This window comes from Eucyclogobius newberryi, unplaced genomic scaffold (assembly GCF_026437365.1).
Source record: "Eucyclogobius newberryi isolate DKJ021-1_F unplaced genomic scaffold, fEucNew1.0.hap1 SCAF_13, whole genome shotgun sequence".
In the NCBI taxonomy this organism is placed as follows: Eukaryota; Metazoa; Chordata; class Actinopteri; order Gobiiformes; family Gobiidae; genus Eucyclogobius; species Eucyclogobius newberryi.
Genome location: NW_027315757.1, coordinates 36,908,977 through 36,930,640, shown reverse-complemented (window position 1 = coordinate 36,930,640; position 21,664 = coordinate 36,908,977). Strand labels below are relative to the sequence as shown.

General features: G+C 57.3%; 1 protein-coding gene across 1 annotated transcript in view; it reads left to right on the top strand.

Moving 5' to 3' along the window:
• The window catches only part of LOC140358755 (protein kinase C and casein kinase substrate in neurons protein 3), a 68,715-nt gene that overhangs the window by 37,256 nt on the left and 9,795 nt on the right, over positions 1-21,664 (top strand). The window contains exons 7-9 of the mRNA XM_072443800.1: positions 980-1,100; positions 1,175-1,272; positions 4,614-4,693. Of these exons, the coding sequence (XP_072299901.1) occupies positions 980-1,100; positions 1,175-1,272; positions 4,614-4,693 (299 nt within the window). The remainder of the gene's footprint in view (positions 1-979; positions 1,101-1,174; positions 1,273-4,613; positions 4,694-21,664) is intronic.

The window sequence follows — 21,664 nt, the reverse complement described above, 5'->3', positions numbered from 1 at the left end:
CCTGGTTCACCTGCAGAGCCTGGTTCACCTGCAGAGCCTCGTTCACCTGCAGAGCCTGGTTCACCTGCAGAGCCTGGTTCACCTGCAGAGCCTGGTTCACCTGCAGAGCCTGGTTCACCTGCAGAGCCTGGTTCACCTGCAGAGCCTGGTTCACCTGCAGAGCCTCGTTCACCTGCAGAGCCTCGTTCACCTGCAGAGCCTCGTTCACCTGCAGAGCCTCGTTCACCTGCAGAGCCTCGTTCACCTGCAGCCTTGTGTGGCTCGTCCTCACGTTTCTGCGTGTCTAAGCGCATTGATCTATCATAATATAGTTCCCTCAGTGTACGGGACAAAATGAAGACGGAGAAAGACAGTTCGAGCTGAAGCAGAAGTGGACAGAAATCTACGGGAGACGAGAGATGTGATGCGATCCATCGCGCTAATAAACAAACACACGTGTGTGTTGTATCAGTCCACACGGGGGAGTGGCATGAGCACGGGGGAGTGGCATGTGCACGGGGGAGTGGCATGTGCACGGGGGAGTGGCATGTGCACGGGGGAGTGGCACGTGCACGGGGGGAGTGGCACGTGCACGGGGGGAGTGGCACGAGCACGGGGGAGTGGCACGTGCACGGGGGAGTGGCACGTGCACGGGGGAGTGGCACGAGCACGGGGGAGTGGCACGAGCACGGGGGAGTGGCATGTGCACTTCCGCCTGCGTTCTCAAATCGCCGAAAAATCGTCCATTGCGCCTTTAAGATACAGGGAATCGGGACGGAAGTGACTGAATCCAACATGGCGGCCCTGGACATGCTCCGGACACTGGGTCAGGGAACACTTGCCGGAGCTGATGATATAAGAGATCCATGGATTGGTCTCGGTGGCCGCCATGTTGGATTCAGTCACTTCCGTCCCGATTCCCTGTATGATCTAGTGCCGACGTGTAGTGTGTGGACGTGACGTGACGAGGTCAAACGCTCTTTAACTTGGTGCGCTTCAGTGTGAAGTCGGTGTACAGCGAGCTCCACAACACTCTGATGTCCATCGAGGAGCAGGAGGATCTGCGCTGGTGGAAGAACACGCACGGGCCGGGAATGCCCACCGACTGGCCACAGTTTCAGGTGCCACGGGGCAAAATGAGGCGTCGCCAACCTGAAAAATACATCCTGTTCTCAACGTGTCGTGTTTGTTTTAGGAATACAACCCAGAGAAGAAGTCCAAGCCTAAAAAAGTGAAGAAGGACGTGAAGGACGTGAAAGTGAAGCAATTGGACTCAGGAACCATAGAGAAAAGGTGACACAAGCTGGATTTCTAGTGTACAACACCTCCACCTGCTGTACAATAACACCTCCACCTGCTGTACAATAACACCTCCACCTGCTGTACAATAACACCTCCACCTGCTGTACAATAACACCTCCACCTTCTGTACAATAACACCTCCACCTTCTGTACAATAACACCTCCACCTGCTGTACAATAACACCTCCACCTGCTGTACAATAACACCACCTTCTGTACAATAGCACCTCCACCGTCTGTACAATAACACCTCCACCTGCTGTACAATAACACCTCCACCTGCTGTACAATAACACCTCCACCTTCTGTACAATAACACCTCCACCTTCTGTACAATAACACCTCCACCTGCTGTACAATAACACCTCCACCTTCTGTACAATAACAGCTCCACCTGCTGTACAATAACACCTCCACCTGCTGTACAATAGCACCTCCACCTGCTGTACAATAACACCTCCACCTGCTGTACAATAACACCTCCACCTACTGTACAATAGCACCTCCACCTGCTGTACAATAACACCTCCACCTGCTGTACAATGATACCTCCACCTTCTGTACAATAACACCTCCACCTGCTGTACAATAACACCTCCACCTGCTGTAAAATAACACCACCTTCTGTACAATAACACCTCCACCTGCTGTACAATAACACCTCCACCTGCTGTACAATAACACCTCCACCTGCTGTACAATAACACCTCCACCTGCTGTACAATAACACCTCCACCTGCTGTACAATGATACCTCCACCTTCTGTACAATAACACCTCCACCTGCTGTACAATAACACCTCCACCTGCTGTACAATAACACCTCCACCTGCTGTACAATAACACCTCCACCTGCTGTACAATAACACCTCCACCTGCTGTACAATAACACCTCCACCTGCTGTACAATAACACCTCCACCTTCTGTACAATAACACCTCCACCTGCTGTACAACAACACCTCCACCTGCTGTACAATGATACCTCCACCTTCTGTACAATAACACCTCCACCTGCTGTACAATAACACCTCCACCTGCTGTACAATAACACCTCCACCTTCTGTACAATAACACCACCTTCTGTACAATAGCACCTCCACCGTCTGTACAATAACACCTCCACCTGCTGTACAATAACACCTCCACCTGCTGTACAGTAACACCTCCACCTGCTGTAAAATAACACCTCCACCTACTGTACAATAACACCTCCACCTTCTGTACAATAACACCTCCACCTGCTGTACAATAACACCTCCACCTGCTGTACAATAACACCTCCACCTGCTCTACAATAACACCTCCAACTTCTGTACAATAACACCTCCACCTGCTGTACAATAACACCTCCACCTGCTGTAAAATAACACCTCCACCTTCTGTACAATAACACCTCCACCTGCTGTACAATAACACCTCCACCTGCTGTACAATAACACCTCCACCTGCTGTACAATAACACCTCCACCTGCTGTACAATAACACCTCCACCTGCTGTACAATAACACCTCCACCTGCTGTACAATAACACCTCCACCTGCTGTACAATAACACCTCCAACTTCTGTACAACAACACCTCCACCGTCTGTACAATAACACCTCCACCTTCTGTACAATAACACCTCCACCTTCTGTACAATAGCACCTCCACCTGCTGTACAGTAACACCTCCACCTACTGTACAATAACACCTCCACCTTCTGTACAATAACACCTCCACCTGCTGTACAATAACACCTCCACCTGCTGTACAATAACACCTCCCCCTTCTGTACAATAACACCTCCACTTGCTGTACAATAACACCTCCACCTGCTGTACAATAACACCTCCACCTGCTGTACAATAGCACCTCCACCTGCTGTACAATAACACCTCCACTTGCTGTACAATAACACCTCCACCTGCTGTACAATAACACCTCCACCTGCTGTTACAATAACACCTCCACCTGCTGTAAAATAACACCTCCACTTTCTGTACAATAACACCTCCACCTGCTGTACAATAACACCTCCACCTTCTGTACAATAACACCTCCACCTGCTGTACAATAACACCTCCACCTGCTGTACAATAACACCTCCACCTTCTGTACAATAGCACCTCCACCTTCTGTACAATAGCACCTCCACCTTCTGTACAATAACACCTCCACCTGCTGTACAATAACACCTCCACCTTCTGTAAAATAACACCTCCACCTTCTGTACAATAGCACCTCCACCTGCTGTACAATAACACCTCCACCTGCTGTAAAATAACACCTCCACCTGCTGTACAATAACACCTCCACCTGCTGTACAATAACACCTCCACCTGCTGTACAATAACACCTCCACCTGCTGTACAATAACACCTCCACCTGCTGTACAATAACACCTCCACCTGCTGTACAATAACACCTCCACCTGCTGTACAATAACACCTCCACCTGCTGTACAATAACACCTCCACCTGCTGTACAATAACACCTCCACCTGCTGTACAATAACACCTCCACCTGCTGTACAATAACACCTCCACCTGCTGTACAATAACACCTCCACCTGCTCTACACATATTTGAGTTTCCGTGTTTCCAACTAATACAAACAATAAACCTGTTCATCACTTCTTCACATGAAACGTCCTGTGGTAAAAGTATCGATAGTTTTGACCTGTGTCGTGTTGGTGTCCTAACGCTTCATTATCCTGCTGCTAACCATTTGCTAACCTGTCACTAACCCTTCTCTAACCCTTTGCTAACCCTTCTCTAACCCTTTGCTAACCCTTCTCTAACCCTTCGCTAACCCTTTGCTAACCCTTCGCTAACCCTTCGCTAACCCTTTGCTAATCCTTCTCTAACCCTTCGCTAACCCTTCTCTAACCCTTCGCTAACCCTTCGCTAACCCTTTGCTAACCCTTCATCACCCCGTCACTAACCCTTCGCTAACCCTTCGCTAACCCTTCTCCAACCCTTCGCTAACCCTTCATGATCCCATCGCTAACCCTTCGCTAACCCTTCTCAAACCCTTCGCTAACCCTTCATTACCCTGTCGCTAACCCTTCGCTAACCCTTCGCTAACCCTTCGCTAACCCTTCATTGCCCCATCGCTAACCCTTCATTACCCCATCGCTAACCCTTCGCTAACCCATCGCTAACCCTTCGCTAACCTTTCGCTAACCCTTCTCTAACCCTTCGCTAACCCATCGCTAACCCTTCATTACCCCATCGCTAACCCTTCGCTAACCCATCGCTAACCTTTTGCTAACCCTTCGCTAACCCTTCGCTACCCGCCGCGTGCCAGATCCATGCTGTAGTTAAGGGGCGTGTCTGATATGTTCACAGCGTGATGATTGGAGGAGTGAAGGTCAGAGCGATGTACGACTACGTGGGGCAGGAAACCGACGAGCTGTCGTTCACGGCAGGTAAACACGTCTTCTACTGCAGTCTGAGAGCTGATCCTTATGTCTCGTTGGTCAAATGATGTAATGAAAGCTCTTCAGGGGCATATTGACGTTCTCTGACGTATGAGCGTTCTCTTCGTGGCTCTCTGTGGCTCTCTGTTTCTCTCTGTGGCTCTCTGTGGCTCTCTGTGGCTCTCTGTTTCTCTCTGTGGCTCTCTGTGGCTCTCTGTTTCTCTCTGTGGCTCTCTGTTTCTCTCTGTGGCTCTCTGTTTCTCTCTGTGGCTCTCTGTTTCTCTCTGTGGCTCTCTGTGGCTCTCTGTTTCTCTCCTCCTCTGCCTCATTGCTCCGCCTCTCAGAAGTCCTCACTACAGGTTGGAGAGCTTCAGCCTCTGTCTGTTCGTGAGGATCAGATAAACCATGACGTGGTCTGACCAGCCCAACGTGGCTCCGCCCACGGCGTGGAGGGCGTGGCTGTTGTGCAGTCAGTTCTGCTCTGGACTTTAATAAAGAGAGATTCCTCTGGTTCAAATCGCCCAGGATCAAACTCTCTCACGTGGTGGCTCTCTCATGTGGTGGCTCTCTCACGTGGTGGCTCACTCACGTGGTGGCTCTCTCACTTGGTGGCTCTCTCACGTGGTGGCTCTCTCACGTTGTGGCCCTCTCACGTTGTGGCTCTCTCACGTGGTGGCTCTCATGTTGTGGCTCTCTCACGTTGTGGCTCTCTCACGTTGTGGCTCTCACGTGGTGGCTCTCTCACGTGGTGGCTCTCTCACGTGGTGGCTCTCTCATGTGGTGGCTCTCTCACGTTGTGGCTCTCTCACGTGGTGGCTCTCTCACATTGTGGCTCTCTCACGTTGTGGCTCTCACGTTGTGGCTCTCTCACGTGGTGGCTCTCTCACGTGGTGGCTCTCTCACGTGGTGGCTCTCTCACGTTGTGGCTCTCTCACGTTATGGCTCTCACGTGGTGGCTCTCTCACGTGGTGGCTCTCTCACGTGGTGGCTCTCTCACGTTGTGGCTCTCTTTCACTTGGTGGCTCTCTCACGTGCTGGCTCTCTCACGTTGTGGCTCTCTCACGTTGTGGCTCTCTCACGTTGTGGCTCTCACGTGGTGGCTCTCTCACGTGGTGGCTCTCTCACGTGGTGGCTCTCTCATGTGGTGGCTCTCTCACGTTGTGGCTCTCTCACGTGGTGGCTCTCTCACGTTGTGGCTCTCTCACGTTGTGGCTCTCACGTTGTGGCTCTCTCACGTTGTGGCTCTCTCACGTTGTGGCTCTCACGTGGTGGCTCTCTCACGTGGTGGCTCTCTCACGTGGTGGCTCTCTCATGTGGTGGCTCTCTCACGTTGTGGCTCTCTCACGTGGTGGCTCTCTCACATTGTGGCTCTCTCACGTTGTGGCTCTCACGTTGTGGCTCTCTCACGTGGTGGCTCTCTCACGTGGTGGCTCTCTCACGTGGTGGCTCTCTCACGTTGTGGCTCTCTCACGTTATGGCTCTCACGTGGTGGCTCTCTCACGTGGTGGCTCTCTCACGTGGTGGCTCTCTCACGTTGTGGCTCTCTTTCACTTGGTGGCTCTCTCACGTGCTGGCTCTCTCACGTTGTGGCTCTCTCACGTTGTGGCTCTCTCACGTTGTGGCTCTCTCACGTTGTGGCTCTCACGTGGTGGCTCTCTCACGTGGTGGCTCTCTCACGTGGTGGCTCTCTCATGTGGTGGCTCTCTCACGTTGTGGCTCTCACGTGGTGGCTCTCTCACGTGGTGGCTCTCTCATGTGGTGGCTCTCTCACGTTGTGGCTCTCTCACGTGGTGGCTCTCTCACGTTGTGGCTCTCTCACGTTGTGGCTCTCACGTTGTGGCTCTCTCACGTGGTGGCTCTCTCACGTTGTGGCTCTCTCACGTGGTGGCTCTCATGTGGTGGCTCTCTCATGTGGTGGCTCTCTCATGTTGTGGCTCTCTCACGTTGTGGTTCTCACGTGGTGGCTCTCTCACGTTGTGGCTCTCTCACGTTGTGGCTCTCTCACGTTGTGGATCTCTCACGTTGTGGCTCTCACGTGGTGGCTCTCTCACGTGGTGGCTCTCTCACGTGGTGGCTCTCTCACGTTGTGGCTCTCTCACGTTGTGGCTCTCACGTGGTGGCTCTCTCACGTTGTGGCTCTCACGTTGTGGCTCTCACGTGGTGGCTCTCTCATGTGGTGGCTCTCTCACGTTGTGGCTCTCTCACGTGGTGGCTCTCTCACGTGGTTGCTCTCTCACGTTGTGGCTCTCACGTTGTGGCTCTCTCGCGTTGTGGCTCTCTCATGTTGTGGCTCTCTCACGTTGTGGCTCTCTCACGTGCTGGCTCTCTCACGTGCTGGCTCTCTCACGTGGTGGCTCTCTCACGTTGTGGCTCTCTCACGTTGTGGCTCTCTCACGTGGTGGCTCTCACGTGGTGGCTCTCTCACGTGGTGGCTCTCTCACGTGGTGGCTCTCTCACGTGGTGGCTCTCTCACGTTGTGGCTCTCTCACGTGGTGGCTCTCTCACATTGTGGCTCTCACGTTGTGGCTCTCTCACGTGGTGGCTCTCTCACGTGGTGGCTCTCTCACGTGGTGGCTCTCTCACGTTGTGGCTCTCTCACGTTGTGGCTCTCACGTGGTGGCTCTCACGTGGTGGCTCTCTCACGTGGTGGCTCTCTCACGTTGTGGCTCTCTCACGTGGTGGCTCTCTCACGTGCTGGCTCTCTCACGTTGTGGCTCTCTCACGTTGTGGCTCTCTCACGTGGTGGCTCTCTCACGTGGTGGCTCTCATGTGGTGGCTCTCTCACGTTGTGGCTCTCTCACGTGGTGGCTCTCTCACATTGTGGCTCTCTCACGTTGTGGCTCTCACGTTGTGGCTCTCTCACGTGGTGGCTCTCTCACGTGTTGGCTCTCTCACGTGGTGGCTCTCTCACGTGGTGGCTCTCTCACGTTGTGGCTCTCTCACGTTGTGGCTCTCACGTGGTGGCTCTCTCACGTTGTGGCTCTCTCACGTTGTGGCTCTCTCACGTTGTGGCTCTCTCACGTGGTGGCTCTCTCACGTTGTGGCTCTCTCACGTTGTGGCTCTCACGTGGTGGCTCTCTCACGTGGTGGCTCTCTCACGTTCTGGCTCTCACGTGGTGGCTCTCAAGTTGTGGCTCTCACGTGGTGGCTCTCATGTGGTGGCTCTCTCACGTTGTGGCTCTCTCACGTGGTGGCTCTCTCACGTTGTTGCTCTCTCACGTTGTGGCTCTCTCACGTTGTGGCTCTCTCACGTGGTGGCTCTCACGTTGTGGCTCTCTCACGTGGTGGCTCTCACATGGTGGCTCTCTCACGTTGTGGCTCTCTCATGTTGTGGCTCTCTCACGTTGTGGCTCTCACGTTGTGGCTCTCTCACGTGGTGGCTCTCACGTGGTGGCTCTCTCACGTTTTGGCTCTCACGTAGTGGCTCTCATGTTGTGGCTCTCTCACGTTGTGGCTCTCACGTTGTGGCTCTCTCACGTGGTGGCTCTCTCACGTGGTGGCTCTCTCACGTTGTGGCTCTCACGTTGTGGCTCTCTCACGTGGTGGCTCTCTCACGTTGAGCTTTCATGTGGTGGCTCTCTCACGTGGTGGCTCTCTAACGTGGTGGCTCTCTCAAGTTGTGGCTCTCTCACGTGGTGGCTCTCTCACGTTGTGGCTCTCACGTTGTGGCTCTCTCACGTGGTGGCTCTCTCACGTGGTGGCTCTCTCACGTTGTGGCTCTCTCACGTTGTGGCTCTCACGTTGTGGCTCTCTCACGTGGTGGCTCTCTCACGTGGTGGCTCTCTCACGTGGTGGCTCTCTCACGTGGTGGCTCTCTCACGTTGTGGCTCTCACGTTGTGGCTCTCTCACGTGGTGGCTCTTCTCACGTGGTGGCTCTCTCACGTGGTGGCTCTCTCACGTTGTGGCTCTCACGTTGTGGCTCTCACGTTGTGGCTCTCTCACGTGGTGGCTCTCTCACTTGGTGGCTCTCTCACGTGGTGGCTCTCTCACGTGGTGGCTCTCTCACTTGGTGGCTCTCTCACGTGGTGGCTCTCTCACGTGGTGGCTCTCTCACGTGGTGGCTCTCTCACGTTGTGGCTCTCACGTTGTGGCTCTCACGTGGTGGCTCTCTCACGTGGTGGCTCTCTCACGTGGTGGCTCTCTCACGTGGTGGCTCTCACGTTGTGGCTCTCTCACGTGGTGGCTCTCTCACGTGGTGGCTCTCTCACGTGGTGGCTCTCTCACGTGGTGGCTCTCTCACGTGGTGGCTCTCTCACGTGTTGGCTCTCTCGCGTGGTGGCTCTCTCACGTGGTGGCTCTCTCACGTTGTGGCTCTCGCACGTTGTGGCTCTCTCACGTGGTGGCTCTCTCACGTGGTGGCTCTCTCACGTTGTGGCTCTCACGTGGTGGCTCTCTCACGTGGTGGCTCTCTCAGGTTGTGGCTCTCTCACGTGGTGGCTCTCTCACGTTGTGGCTCTCACGTTGTGGCTCTCTCACGTGGTGGCTCTCTCACGTGGTGGCTCTCTCACGTGGTGGCTCTCTCACGTGGTGGCTCGCTCACGTGGTGGATCTCTCACGTGTTGGCTCTCTCACGTGGTGGCTCTCTCACGTGGTGGCTCTCTTACGTTGTGGCTCTCTCACGTGGTGGCTCTCACGTGGTGGCTCTCACGTGGTGGCTCTCTCACGTGGTGGCTCTCTCACGTGGTGGCTCTCTCACGTTGTGGCTCTCGCACGTTGTGGCTCTCTCACGTGGTGGCTCTCTCACGTGGTGGCTCTCTCACGTTGTGAATCTCTCACGTTGTGGCTCTCTCACGTTGTGGCTCTCTCACGTGGTGGCTCTCTCACGTGGTGGCTCTCTCACGTGCTGGCTCTCTCACGTTGTGGCTCTCTCACGTGGTTGCTCTCTCACGTTGTGGCTCTCTCACGTTGTGGCTCTCTCACGTTGTGGCTCTCTCACGTTGTGGCTCTCACGTTGTTGCTCTCTCACGTGGTGGCTCTCTCACGTGGTGGCTCTCTCACGTTGTGGCTCTCACGTGGTGGCTCTCTCACGTTGTGGCTCTCTCACGTGGTGGCTCTCTCACGTTGTGGCTCTCTCACGTTGTGGCTCTCTCACGTTGTAGCTCTCACGTTGTGGCTCTCTCACGTGGTGGCTCTCTCACGTTGTGGCTCTCTCACGTGGTGGCTCTCTCACGTTGTGGCTCTCTCACGTTGTAGCTCTCACGTTGTGGCTCTCTCACGTTGTGGCTCTCTCATGTTGTGGCTCTCTCACGTTGTAGCTCTCACGTTGTGGCTCTCACGTGGTGGCTCTCTCACGTTGTGGCTCTCACGTTGTGGCTCTCACGTAGTGGCTCTCATGTTGTGGCTCTCTCACGTTGTGGCTCTCTCACGTGGTGGCTCTCTCACGTTGTGGCTCTCACGTTGTGGCTCTCACGTGGTGGCTCTCTCACGTTGAGCTTTCATGTGGTGGCTCTCTCACGTGGTGGCTCTCTCACGTGGTGGCTCTCACGTTGTGGCTCTCTCACGTGGTGGCTCTCTCACGTTGTGGCTCTCTCACGTGGTGGCTCTCTCACTTGGTGGCTCTCTCACGTTGTGGCTCTCACGTTGTGGCTCTCTCACGTGGTGGCTCTCTCACGTGGTGGCTCTCTCACGTGGTGGCTCTCTCACGTGGTGGCTCTCTCACGTGGTGGCTCTCTCACGTTGTGGCTCTCTCATGTGGTGGCTCTCTCACGTTGTGGCTCTCACGTTGTGGCTCTCTCACGTGGTGGCTCTTCTCACGTGGTGGCTCTCTCACGTGGTGGCTCTCTCACGTTGTGGCTCTCACGTTGTGGCTCTCTCACTTGGTGGCTCTCTCACGTGGTGGCTCTCTCACGTGGTGGCTCTCTCACTTGGTGGCTCTCTCACGTGGTGGCTCTCTCACGTGGTGGCTCTCTCACGTTGTGGCTCTCACGTTGTGGCTCTCACGTGGTGGCTCTCTCACGTGGTGGCTCTCTCACGTGGTGGCTCTCTCACGTGGTGGCTCTCTCACGTGGTGGCTCTCTCACGTGGTGGCTCTCTCACGTTGTGGCTCTCTCACGTGGTGGCTCTCTCACGTGGTGGCTCTCTCACGTGGTGGCTCTCTCACGTGGTGGCTCTCTCACGTTGTGGCTCTCGCACGTTGTGGCTCTCTCAAGTGGTGGCTCTCTCACGTGGTGGCTCTCTCACGTTGTGAATCTCTCACGTTGTGGCTCTCTCACGTTGTGGCTCTCTCACGTTGTGGCTCTCTCACGTGGTGGCTCTCTCACGTGGTGGCTCTCTCACGTTGTGGCTCTCTCACGTGGTGGCTCTCACGTTGTGGCTCTCGCACGTTGTGGCTCTCTCACGTTGTGGCTCTCTCACGTGGTGGCTCTCACGTAGTGGCTCTCACGTTGTGGCTCTCGCACGTTGTGGCTCTCTCACGTGGTGGCTCTCTCACGTGGTGGCTCTCACGTTGTGGCTCTCGCACGTTGTGGCTCTCTCATGTGGTGGCTCTCTCACGTGGTGGCTCTCTCACGTGGTCTCACGTGGTGGCTCTCTCACGTTGTGGCTCTCTCACGTGGTGGCTCTCTCACGTGGTGGCTCTCTCACGTGGTGGCTCTCTCACGTGGTCTCACGTGGTGGCTCTCGCACGTTGTGGCTCTCTCACGTGGTGGCTCTCTCACGTGGTGGCTCTCTCACGTGGTGGCTCTCTCACGTGGTGGCTCTCTCACGTGGTGGCTCTCTCACGTTGTGGCTCTCACGTTGTGGCTCTCTCACGTGGTGGCTCTCTCACGTTGTGGCTCTCTCACGTGGTGGCTCTCACGTTGTGGCTCTCGCACGTTGTGGCTCTCTAACGTTGTGGCTCTCTCACGTGGTGGCTCTCACGTGGTGGCTCTCACGTTGTGGCTCTCGCACGTTGTGGCTCTCTCACGTGGTGGCTCTCTCACGTGGTGGCTTTCACGTTGTGGCTCTCTCACGTGGTGGCTCTCTCACGTGGTGGCTCTCTCACGTGGTGGCTCTCTCACGTGGTCTCACGTGGTGGCTCTCTCACGTTGTGGCTCTCGCACGTTGTGGCTCTCTAACGTTGTGGCTCTCTCACGTGGTGGCTCTCACGTGGTGGCTCTCACGTTGTGGCTCTCGCACGTTGTGGCTCTCTCACGTGGTGGCTCTCTCACGTGGTGGCTCTCACGTTGTGACTCTCTCACGTGGTGGCTCTCTCACGTGGTGGCTCTCTCACGTGGTGGCTCTCTCACGTGGTCTCACGTGGTGGCTCTCTCACGTTGTGGCTCTCTCACGTGGTGGCTCTCTCACGTGGTGGCTCTCGCACGTTGCGGCTCTCGCACGTTGTGGCTCTCTCACGTGGTGGCTCTCTCACGTTGAGCTTTCATGTATGTGGTGGCTCTCTCACGTGGTGGCTCTCACGTGGTGGCTCTCACGTTGTGGCTCTCGCACGTTGTGGCTCTCTCACGTGGTGGCTCTCTCACGTGGTGGCTCTCACGTTGTGGCTCTCGCACGTTGTGGCTCTCTCACGTGGTGGCTCTCTCACGTGGTGGCTCTCTCACGTGGTCTCACGTGGTGGCTCTCTCACGTTGTGGCTCTCTCACGTGGTGGCTCTCTCACGTGGTGGCTCTCTCACGTGGTGGCTCTCTCACGTGGTCTCACGTGGTGGCTCTCGCACGTTGTGGCTCTCTCACGTGGTGGCTCTCTCACGTGGTGGCTCTCTCACGTGGTGGCTCTCTCACGTTGTGGCTCTCACGTTGTGGCTCTCTCACGTGGTGGCTCTCTCACGTTGTGGCTCTCTCACGTGGTGGCTCTCACGTTGTGGCTCTCGCACGTTGTGGCTCTCTAACGTTGTGGCTCTCTCACGTGGTGGCTCTCACGTGGTGGCTCTCACGTTGTGGCTCTCGCACGTTGTGGCTCTCTCACGTGGTGGCTCTCTCACGTGGTGGCTCTCACGTTGTGGCTCTCTCACGTGGTGGCTCTCTCACGTGGTGGCTCTCTCACGTGGTCTCACGTGGTGGCTCTCGCACGTTGTGGCTCTCTAACGTTGTGGCTCTCTCACGTGGTGGCTCTCACGTGGTGGCTCTCACGTTGTGGCTCTCGCACGTTGTGGCTCTCTCACGTTGTGAATCTCTCACGTGGTGGCTCTCACGTTGTGGCTCTCTCACGTGGTGGCTCTCTCACGTGGTGGCTCTCTCACGTGGTGGCTCTCTCACGTGGTCTCACGTGGTGGCTCTCTCACGTTGTGGCTCTCTCACGTGGTGGCTCTCTCACGTGGTGGCTCTCTCACGTGGTCTCACGTGGTGGCTCTCGCACGTTGTGGCTCTCTCACGTGGTGGCTCTCTCACGTGGTGGCTCTCTCACGTGGTGGCTCTCTCACGTGGTGGCTCTCTCACGTGGTGGCTCTCTCACGTTGTGGCTCTCACGTTGTGGCTCTCTCACGTGGTGGCTCTCTCACGTTGTGGCTCTCTCACGTGGTGGCTCTCACGTTGTGGCTCTCGCACGTTGTGGCTCTCTAACGTTGTGGCTCTCTCACGTGGTGGCTCTCACGTGGTGGCTCTCACGTTGTGGCTCTCGCACGTTGTGGCTCTCTCACGTGGTGGCTCTCTAACGTGGTGGCTTTCACGTTGTGGCTCTCTCACGTGGTGGCTCTCTCACGTGGTGGCTCTCTCACGTGGTGGCTCTCTCACGTGGTCTCACGTGGTGGCTCTCTCACGTTGTGGCTCTCGCACGTTGTGGCTCTCTAACGTTGTGGCTCTCTCACGTGGTGGCTCTCACGTGGTGGCTCTCACGTTGTGGCTCTCGCACGTTGTGGCTCTCTCACGTGGTGGCTCTCTCACGTGGTGGCTCTCACGTTGTGACTCTCTCACGTGGTGGCTCTCTCACGTGGTGGCTCTCTCACGTGGTGGCTCTCTCACGTGGTCTCACGTGGTGGCTCTCTCACGTTGTGGCTCTCTCACGTGGTGGCTCTCTCACGTGGTGGCTCTCACGTTGTGGCTCTCGCACGTTGTGGCTCTCTCACGTGGTGGCTCTCTCACGTGGTGGCTCTCTCACGTGGTCTCACGTGGTGGCTCTCTCACGTTGTGGCTCTCACGTGGTGGCTCTCTCACGTGGTGGCTCTCTCACGTGGTGGCTCTCTCACGTGGTCTCACGTGGTGGCTCTCGCACGTTGTGGCTCTCTCACGTGGTGGCTCTCTCACGTGGTGGCTCTCTCACGTGGTGGCTCTCTCACGTTGTGGCTCTCACGTTGTGGCTCTCTCACGTGGTGGCTCTCTCACGTTGTGGCTCTCTCACGTGGTGGCTCTCACGTTGTGGCTCTCGCACGTTGTGGCTCTCTAACGTTGTGGCTCTCTCACGTGGTGGCTCTCACGTGGTGGCTCTCACGTTGTGGCTCTCGCACGTTGTGGCTCTCTCACGTGGTGGCTCTCTCACGTGGTGGCTCTCACGTTGTGGCTCTCTCACGTGGTGGCTCTCTCACGTGGTGGCTCTCTCACGTGGTGGCTCTCTCACGTGGTCTCACGTGGTGGCTCTCGCACGTTGTGGCTCTCTAACGTTGTGGCTCTCTCACGTGGTGGCTCTCACGTGGTGGCTCTCACGTTGTGGCTCTCGCACGTTGTGGCTCTCTCACGTGGTGGCTCTCTCACGTGGTGGCTCTCACGTTGTGGCTCTCTCACGTGGTGGCTCTCTCACGTGGTGGCTCTCTCACGTGGTGGCTCTCTCACGTGGTCTCACGTGGGGGCTCTCTCACGTTGTGGCTCTCTCACGTGGTGGCTCTCTCACGTGGTGGCTCTCGCACGTTGCGGCTCTCGCACGTTGTGGCTCTCTCACGTGGTGGCTCTCTCACGTTGAGCTTTCATGTATGTGGTGGCTCTCTCACGTGGTGGCTCTCTCACGTGGTGGCTCTCTCACGTTGTGGCTCTCTCACGTGGTGGCTCTCTCACGTTGTGGCTCTCACGTTGTGGCTCTCTCACGTGGTGGCTCTTCTCACGTGGTGGCTCTCTCACGTGGTGGCTCTCTCACGTGGTGGCTCTCTCACGTGGTGGCTCTCTCACGTTGTGGCTCTCTCATGTGGTGGCTCTCTCACGTGGTGGCTCTCTCGTTGTGGCTCTCTCACGTGGTGGCTCTCTCACGTTGTGGCTCTCACGTTGTGGCTCTCACGTTGTGGCTCTCTCACGTGGTGGCTCTCTCACGTGGTGGCTCTCTCACGTGGTGGCTCTCTCACTTGGTGGCTCTCTCACGTGGTGGCTCTCTCACGTTGTGGCTCTCTCACGTTGTGGCTCTCTCACGTGGTGGCTCTCTCACTTGGTGGCTCTCTCACGTGGTGGCTCTCTCACGTGGTGGCTCTCTCACGTTGTGGCTCTCACGTTGTGGCTCTCACGTGGTGGCTCTCTCACGTGGTGGCTCTCTCACGTGGTGGCTCTCTCACGTTGTGGCTCTCACGTTGTGGCTCTCACGTTGTGGCTCTCTCACGTGGTGGCTCTCTCACGTGGTGGCTCTCTCACGTTGTGGCTCTCTCACGTTGTGGCTCTCTCACGTTGTGGCTCTCTCACGTTGTGGCTCTCACGTGGTTGCGCTCTCACGTTGTGGCTCTCTCACGTTGTGGCTCTCACGTGGTGGCTCTCTCAAGTTGTGGCTCTCTCACGTTGTGGCTCTCACGTGGTGGCTCTCACGTGGTGGCTCTCTCACGTTTTGGCTCTCTCACGTGGTGGCTCTCTCACGTGGTTGCTCTCTCACGTTGTGGCTCTCTCACGTTGTGGCTCTCTCACGTGGTGGCTCTCTCACGTGGTGGCTCTCTCACGTGGTGGCTCTCTCACGTTGTGGCTCTCTCATGTTGTGGCTCTCTCACGTTGTGGCTCTCACGTTGTGGCTCTCTCACGTGGTGGCTCTCACGTGGTGGCTCTCTCACGTTGTGGCTCTCACGTTGTGGCTCTCACGTAGTGGCTCTCATGTTGTGGCTCTCTCACGTTGTGGCTCTCACGTTGTGGCTCTCTCACGTGGTGGCTCTCTCACGTGGTGGCTCTCTCACGTTGTGGCTCTCACGTTGTGGCTCTCTCACGTGGTGGCTCTCTCACGTTGAGCTTTCATGTGGTGGCTCTCTCACGTGGTGGCTCTCTCACGTGGTGGCTCTCTCACGTTGTGGCTCTCTCACGTGGTGGCTCTCTCACGTTGTGGCTCTCACGTTGTGGCTCTCTCACGTGGTGGCTCTCTCACGTGGTGGCTCTCTCACGTTGTGGCTCTCACGTTGTGGCTCTCACGTTGTGGCTCTCTCACGTGGTGGCTCTCTCACGTGGTGGCTCTCTCACGTGGTGGCTCTCTCACGTTGTGGCTCTCTCATGTGGTGGCTCTCTCACGTTGTGGCTCTCACGTTGTGGCTCTCTCACGTGGTGGCTCTTCTCACGTGGTGGCTCTCTCACGTGGTGGCTCTCTCACGTTGTGGCTCTCACGTTGTGGCTCTCTCACGTGGTGGCTCTCTCACGTGGTGGCTCTCTCACGTTGTGGCTCTCTCACGTGGTGGCTCTCTCACGTGGTGGCTCTCTCACGTGGTGGCTCTCTCACGTTGTGGCTCTCTCACGTGGTGGCTCTCTCACGTGGTGGCTCTCTCACTTGGTGGCTCTCTCACGTGGTGGCTCTCTCACGTGGTGGCTCTCTCACGTGGTGGCTCTCTCACGTTGTGGCTCTCTCACGTGGTGGCTCTCTCACGTGGTGGCTCTCTCACGTGGTGGCTCTCTCACGTTGTGGCTCTCTCACGTGGTGGCTCTCTCACGTGGTGGCTCTCTCACGTGGTGGCTCTCTCACGTGTTGGCTCTCTCACGTGGTGGCTCTCTCACGTGGTGGCTCTCTCACGTGGTGGCTCTCGCACGTTGTGGCTCTCGCACGTGGTGGCTCTCTCACGTTGTGAATCTCTCACGTTGTGAATCTCTCACGTTGTGGCTCTCTCACGTTGTGGCTCTCTCACGTTGTGGCTCTCGCACGTTGTGGCTCTCGCACGTGGTGGCTCTCGCACGTGGTGGCTCTCTCACGTGGTGGCTCTCTCACGTTGTGGCTCTCTCACGTGGTGGCTCTCTCACGTGGTGGCTCTCTCACGTGGTGGCTCTCTCACGTTGTGGCTCTCTCACGTGGTGGCTCTCACGTTGTGGCTCTCGCACGTTGTGGCTCTCTCACGTTGTGGCTCTCTCACGTGGTGGCTCTCACGTTGTGGCTCTCGCACGTTGTGGCTCTCTCACGTGGTGGCTCTCTCACGTTGTGGCTCTCACGTTGTGGCTCTCGCACGTTGTGGCTCTCTCACGTGGTGGCTCTCTCACGTGGTGGCTCTCTCACGTGGTCTCACGTGGTGGCTCTCTCACGTTGTGGCTCTCTCACGTGGTGGCTCTCACGTGGTGGCTCTCTCACGTGGTGGCTCTCTCACGTGGTCTCACGTGGTGGCTCTCGCACGTTGTGGCTCTCTCACGTGGTGGCTCTCTCACGTGGTGGCTCTCTCACGTGGTGGCTCTCTCACGTGGTGGCTCTCACGTGGTGGCTCTCTCACGTTGTGGCTCTCACGTTGTGGCTCTCTCACGTGGTGGCTCTCTCACGTTGTGGCTCTCTCACGTGGTGGCTCTCACGTTGTGGATCTCGCACGTTGTGGCTCTCTAACGTTGTGGCTCTCTCACGTGGTGGCTCTCACGTGGTGGCTCTCACGTTGTGGCTCTCGCACGTTGTGGCTCTCTCACGTGGTGGCTCTCTCACGTGGTGGCTCTCACGTTGTGGCTCTTTCACGTGGTGGCTCTCTCACGTGGTGGCTCTCTCACGTGGTGGCTCTCTCACGTGGTCTCACGTGGTGGCTCTCTCACGTCGTGGCTCTCTCACGTGGTGGCTCTCTCACGTGGTGGCTCTCTTACGTGGTGGCTCTCTCACGTAGTCTCACGTGGTGGCTCTCGCACGTTGTGGCTCTCTCACGTGGTGGCTCTCTCACGTGGTGGCTCTCTCACGTTGTGGCTCTCTCACGTGGTGGCTCTCTCACCTTGTGGCTCTCACGTTGTGGCTCTCTCACGTTGTGGCTCTCACGTTGTGGCTCTCTCACGTGGTGGCTCTTCTCACGTGGTGGCTCTCTCACGTGGTGGCTCTCTCACGTTGTGGCTCTCACGTTGTGACTCTCACGTTGTGGCTCTCTCACGTGGTGGCTCTCTCACGTGGTGGCTCTCTCACGTTGTGGCTCTCTCACGTGGTGGCTCTCTCACTTGGTGGCTCTCTCACGTGGTGGCTCTCTCACGTTGTGGCTCTCTCACGTGGTGGCTCTCTCACGTGGTGGCTCTCTCACTTGGTGGCTCTCTCACGTGGTGGCTCTCTCACGTTGTGGCTCTCACGTGGTGGCTCTCTCACGTGGTGGCTCTCTCACGTGGTGGCTCTCTCACGTTGTGGCTCTCACGTTGTGGCTCTCTCACGTGGTGGCTCTCTCACGTGGTGGCTCTCTCACGTGGTGGCTCTCACGTGGTGGCTCTCTCACGTGTTGGCTCTCTCACGTGGTGGCTCTCTCACGTGGTGGCTCTCTCACGTGGTGGCTCTCTCACGTGGTGGCTCTCGCACGTTGTGGCTCTCTCACGTGGTGGCTCTCTCACGTTGTGAATCTCTCACGTTGTGAATCTCTCACGTTGTGGCTCTCTCACGTTGTGGCTCTCTCACGTTGTGGCTCTCGCACGTTGTGGCTCTCTCACGTGGTGGCTCTCTCACGTGGTGGCTCTCTCACGTGGTGGCTCTCTCACGTGGTGGCTCTCTCACGTTGTGGCTCTCTCACGTGGTGGCTCTCTCACGTGGTGGCTCTCTCACGTGGTGGCTCTCTCACGTTGTGGCTCTCTCACGTGGTGGCTCTCACGTTGTGGCTCTCGCACGTTGTGGCTCTCTCACGTTGTGGCTCTCTCACGTTGTGGCTCTCTCACGTGGTGGCTCTCACGTGGTGGCTCTCGCACGTGGTGGCTCTCTCACGTGGTGGCTCTCTCACGTTGTGGCTCTCACGTTGTGGCTCTCACGTTGTGGCTCTCTCACGTGGTGGCTCTCTCACGTGGTGGCTCTCTCACGTGGTGGCTCTCTCACGTTGTGGCTCTCTCACGTTGTGGCTCTCACGTTGTGGCTCTCTCACGTGGTGGCTCTTCTCACGTGGTGGCTCTCTCACGTGGTGGCTCTCTCACGTTGTGGCTCTCACGTTGTGGCTCTCACGTTGTGGCTCTCTCACGTGGTGGCTCTCTCACGTTGTGGCTCTCTCACGTGGTGGCTCTCTCACGTGGTGGCTCTCTCACGTGGTGGCTCTCTCACGTTGTGGCTCTCTCACGTGGTGGCTCTCTCACGTGGTGGCTCTCTCACTTGGTGGCTCTCTCACGTGGTGGCTCTCTCACGTGGTGGCTCTCTCACGTGGTGGCTCTCTCACGTTGTGGCTCTCTCACGTGGTGGCTCTCTCACGTGGTGGCTCTCTCACGTTGTGGCTCTCTCACGTGGTGGCTCTCTCACGTGGTGGCTCTCTCACGTGGTGGCTCTCTCACGTGTTGGCTCTCTCACGTGGTGGCTCTCTCACGTGGTGGCTCTCTCACGTGGTGGCTCTCTCACGTGGTGGCTCTCGCACGTTGTGGCTCTCGCACGTGGTGGCTCTCTCACGTTGTGAATCTCTCACGTTGTGAATCTCTCACGTTGTGGCTCTCTCACGTTGTGGCTCTCTCACGTGGTGGCTCTCTCACGTGGTGGCTCTCTCACGTGGTGGCTCTCTCACGTGGTGGCTCTCTCACGTGGTGGCTCTCTCACGTTGTGGCTCTCTCACGTGGTGGCTCTCACGTTGTGGCTCTCGCACGTTGTGGCTCTCTCACGTTGTGGCTCTCTCACGTGGTGGCTCTCACGTTGTGGCTCTCACGTTGTGGCTCTCTCACGTGGTGGCTCTCTCACGTTGTGGCTCTCACGTTGTGGCTCTCGCACGTTGTGGCTCTCGCACGTTGTGGCTCTCTCACGTTGTGGCTCTCTCACGTGGTGGCTCTCACGTTGTGGCTCTCACGTTGTGGCTCTCTCACGTGGTGGCTCTCTCACGTTGTGGCTCTCACGTTGTGGCTCTCGCACGTTGTGGCTCTCTCACGTGGTGGCTCTCTCACGTGGTGGCTCTCTCACGTGGTCTCACGTGGTGGCTCTCTCACGTTGTGGCTCTCTCACGTGGTGGCTCTCACGTGGTGGCTCTCTCACGTGGTGGCTCTCTCACGTGGTCTCACGTGGTGGCTCTCGCACGTTGTGGCTCTCTCACGTGGTGGCTCTCTCACGTGGTGGCTCTCTCACGTGGTGGCTCTCTCACGTGGTGGCTCTCACGTGGTGGCTCTCTCACGTTGTGGCTCTCACGTTGTGGCTCTCTCACGTGGTGGCTCTCTCACGTTGTGGCTCTCTCACGTGGTGGCTCTCACGTTGTGGCTCTCGCACGTTGTGGCTCTCTAACGTTGTGGCTCTCTCACGTGGTGGCTCTCACGTGGTGGCTCTCACGTTGTGGCTCTCGCACGTTGTGGCTCTCTCACGTGGTGGCTCTCTCACGTGGTGGCTCTCACGTTGTGGCTCTTTCACGTGGTGGCTCTCTCACGTGGTGGCTCTCTCACGTGGTGGCTCTCTCACGTGGTCTCACGTGGTGGCTCTCTCACGTTGTGGCTCTCTCACGTGGTGGCTCTCTCACGTGGTGGCTCTCTCACGTGGTGGCTCTCTCACGTAGTCTCACGTGGTGGCTCTCGCACGTTGTGGCTCTCTCACGTGGTGGCTCTCTCACGTGGTGGCTCTCTCACGTTGTGGCTCTCTCACGTGGTGGCTCTCTCACCTTGTGGCTCTCACGTTGTGGCTCTCTCACGTTGTGGCTCTCACGTTGTGGCTCTCTCACGTGGTGGCTCTTCTCACGTGGTGGCTCTCTCACGTGGTGGCTCTCTCACGTTGTGGCTCTCACGTTGTGACTCTCTCACGTGGTGGCTCTCTCACGTGGTGGCTCTCTCACGTTGTGGCTCTCTCACGTGGTGGCTCTCTCACTTGGTGGCTCTCTCACGTGGTGGCTCTCTCACGTTGTGGCTCTCTCACGTGGTGGCTCTCTCACTTGGTGGCTCTCTCACGTGGTGGCTCTCTCACGTTGTGGCTCTCACGTGGTGGCTCTCTCACGTGGTGGCTCTCTCACGTGGTGGCTCTCTCACGTTGTGGCTCTCACGTTGTGGCTCTCTCACGTGGTGGCTCTCTCACGTTGTGGCTCTCTCACGTGGTGGCTCTCTCACGTGGTGGCTCTCTCACGTGTTGGCTCTCTCACGTGGTGGCTCTCTCACGTGGTGGCTCTCTCACGTGGTGGCTCTCTCACGTGGTGGCTCTCTCACGTTGTGGCTCTCTCACGTGGTGGCTCTCTCACGTTGTGAATCTCTCACGTTGTGAATCTCTCACGTTGTGGCTCTCTCACGTTGTGGCTCTCTCACGTTGTGGCTCTCGCACGTTGTGGCTCTCTCACGTTGTGGCTCTCTCACGTGGTGGCTCTCTCACGTGGTGGCTCTCTCACGTGGTGGCTCTCTCACGTGGTGGCTCTCTCACGTGGTGGCTCTCTCACGTTTTGGCTCTCTCACGTGGTGGCTCTCTCACGTGGTGGCTCTCTCACGTGGTGGCTCTCTCACGTGGTGGCTCTCTCACGTTGTGGCTCTCTCACGTGGTGGCTCTCACGTTGTGGCTCTCTCACGTTGTGGCTCTCTCACGTTGTGGCTCTCTCACGTGGTGGCTCTCACGTGGTGGCTCTCGCACGTGGTGGCTCTCTCACGTGGTGGCTCTCACGTTGTGGCTCTCTCACGTGGTGGCTCTCTCATGTGGTGGCTCTCTCACGTGGTCTCACGTGGTGGCTCTCTCACGTGGTCTCACGTGGTGGCTCTCTCACGTTGTGGCTCTCTCACGTGGTGGCTCTCTCACGTGGTGGCTCTCGCACGTTGTGGCTCTCTCACGTGGTGGCTCTCTCACGTGGTGGCTCTCTCACGTGGTGGCTCTCTCACGTTGTGGCTCTCTCA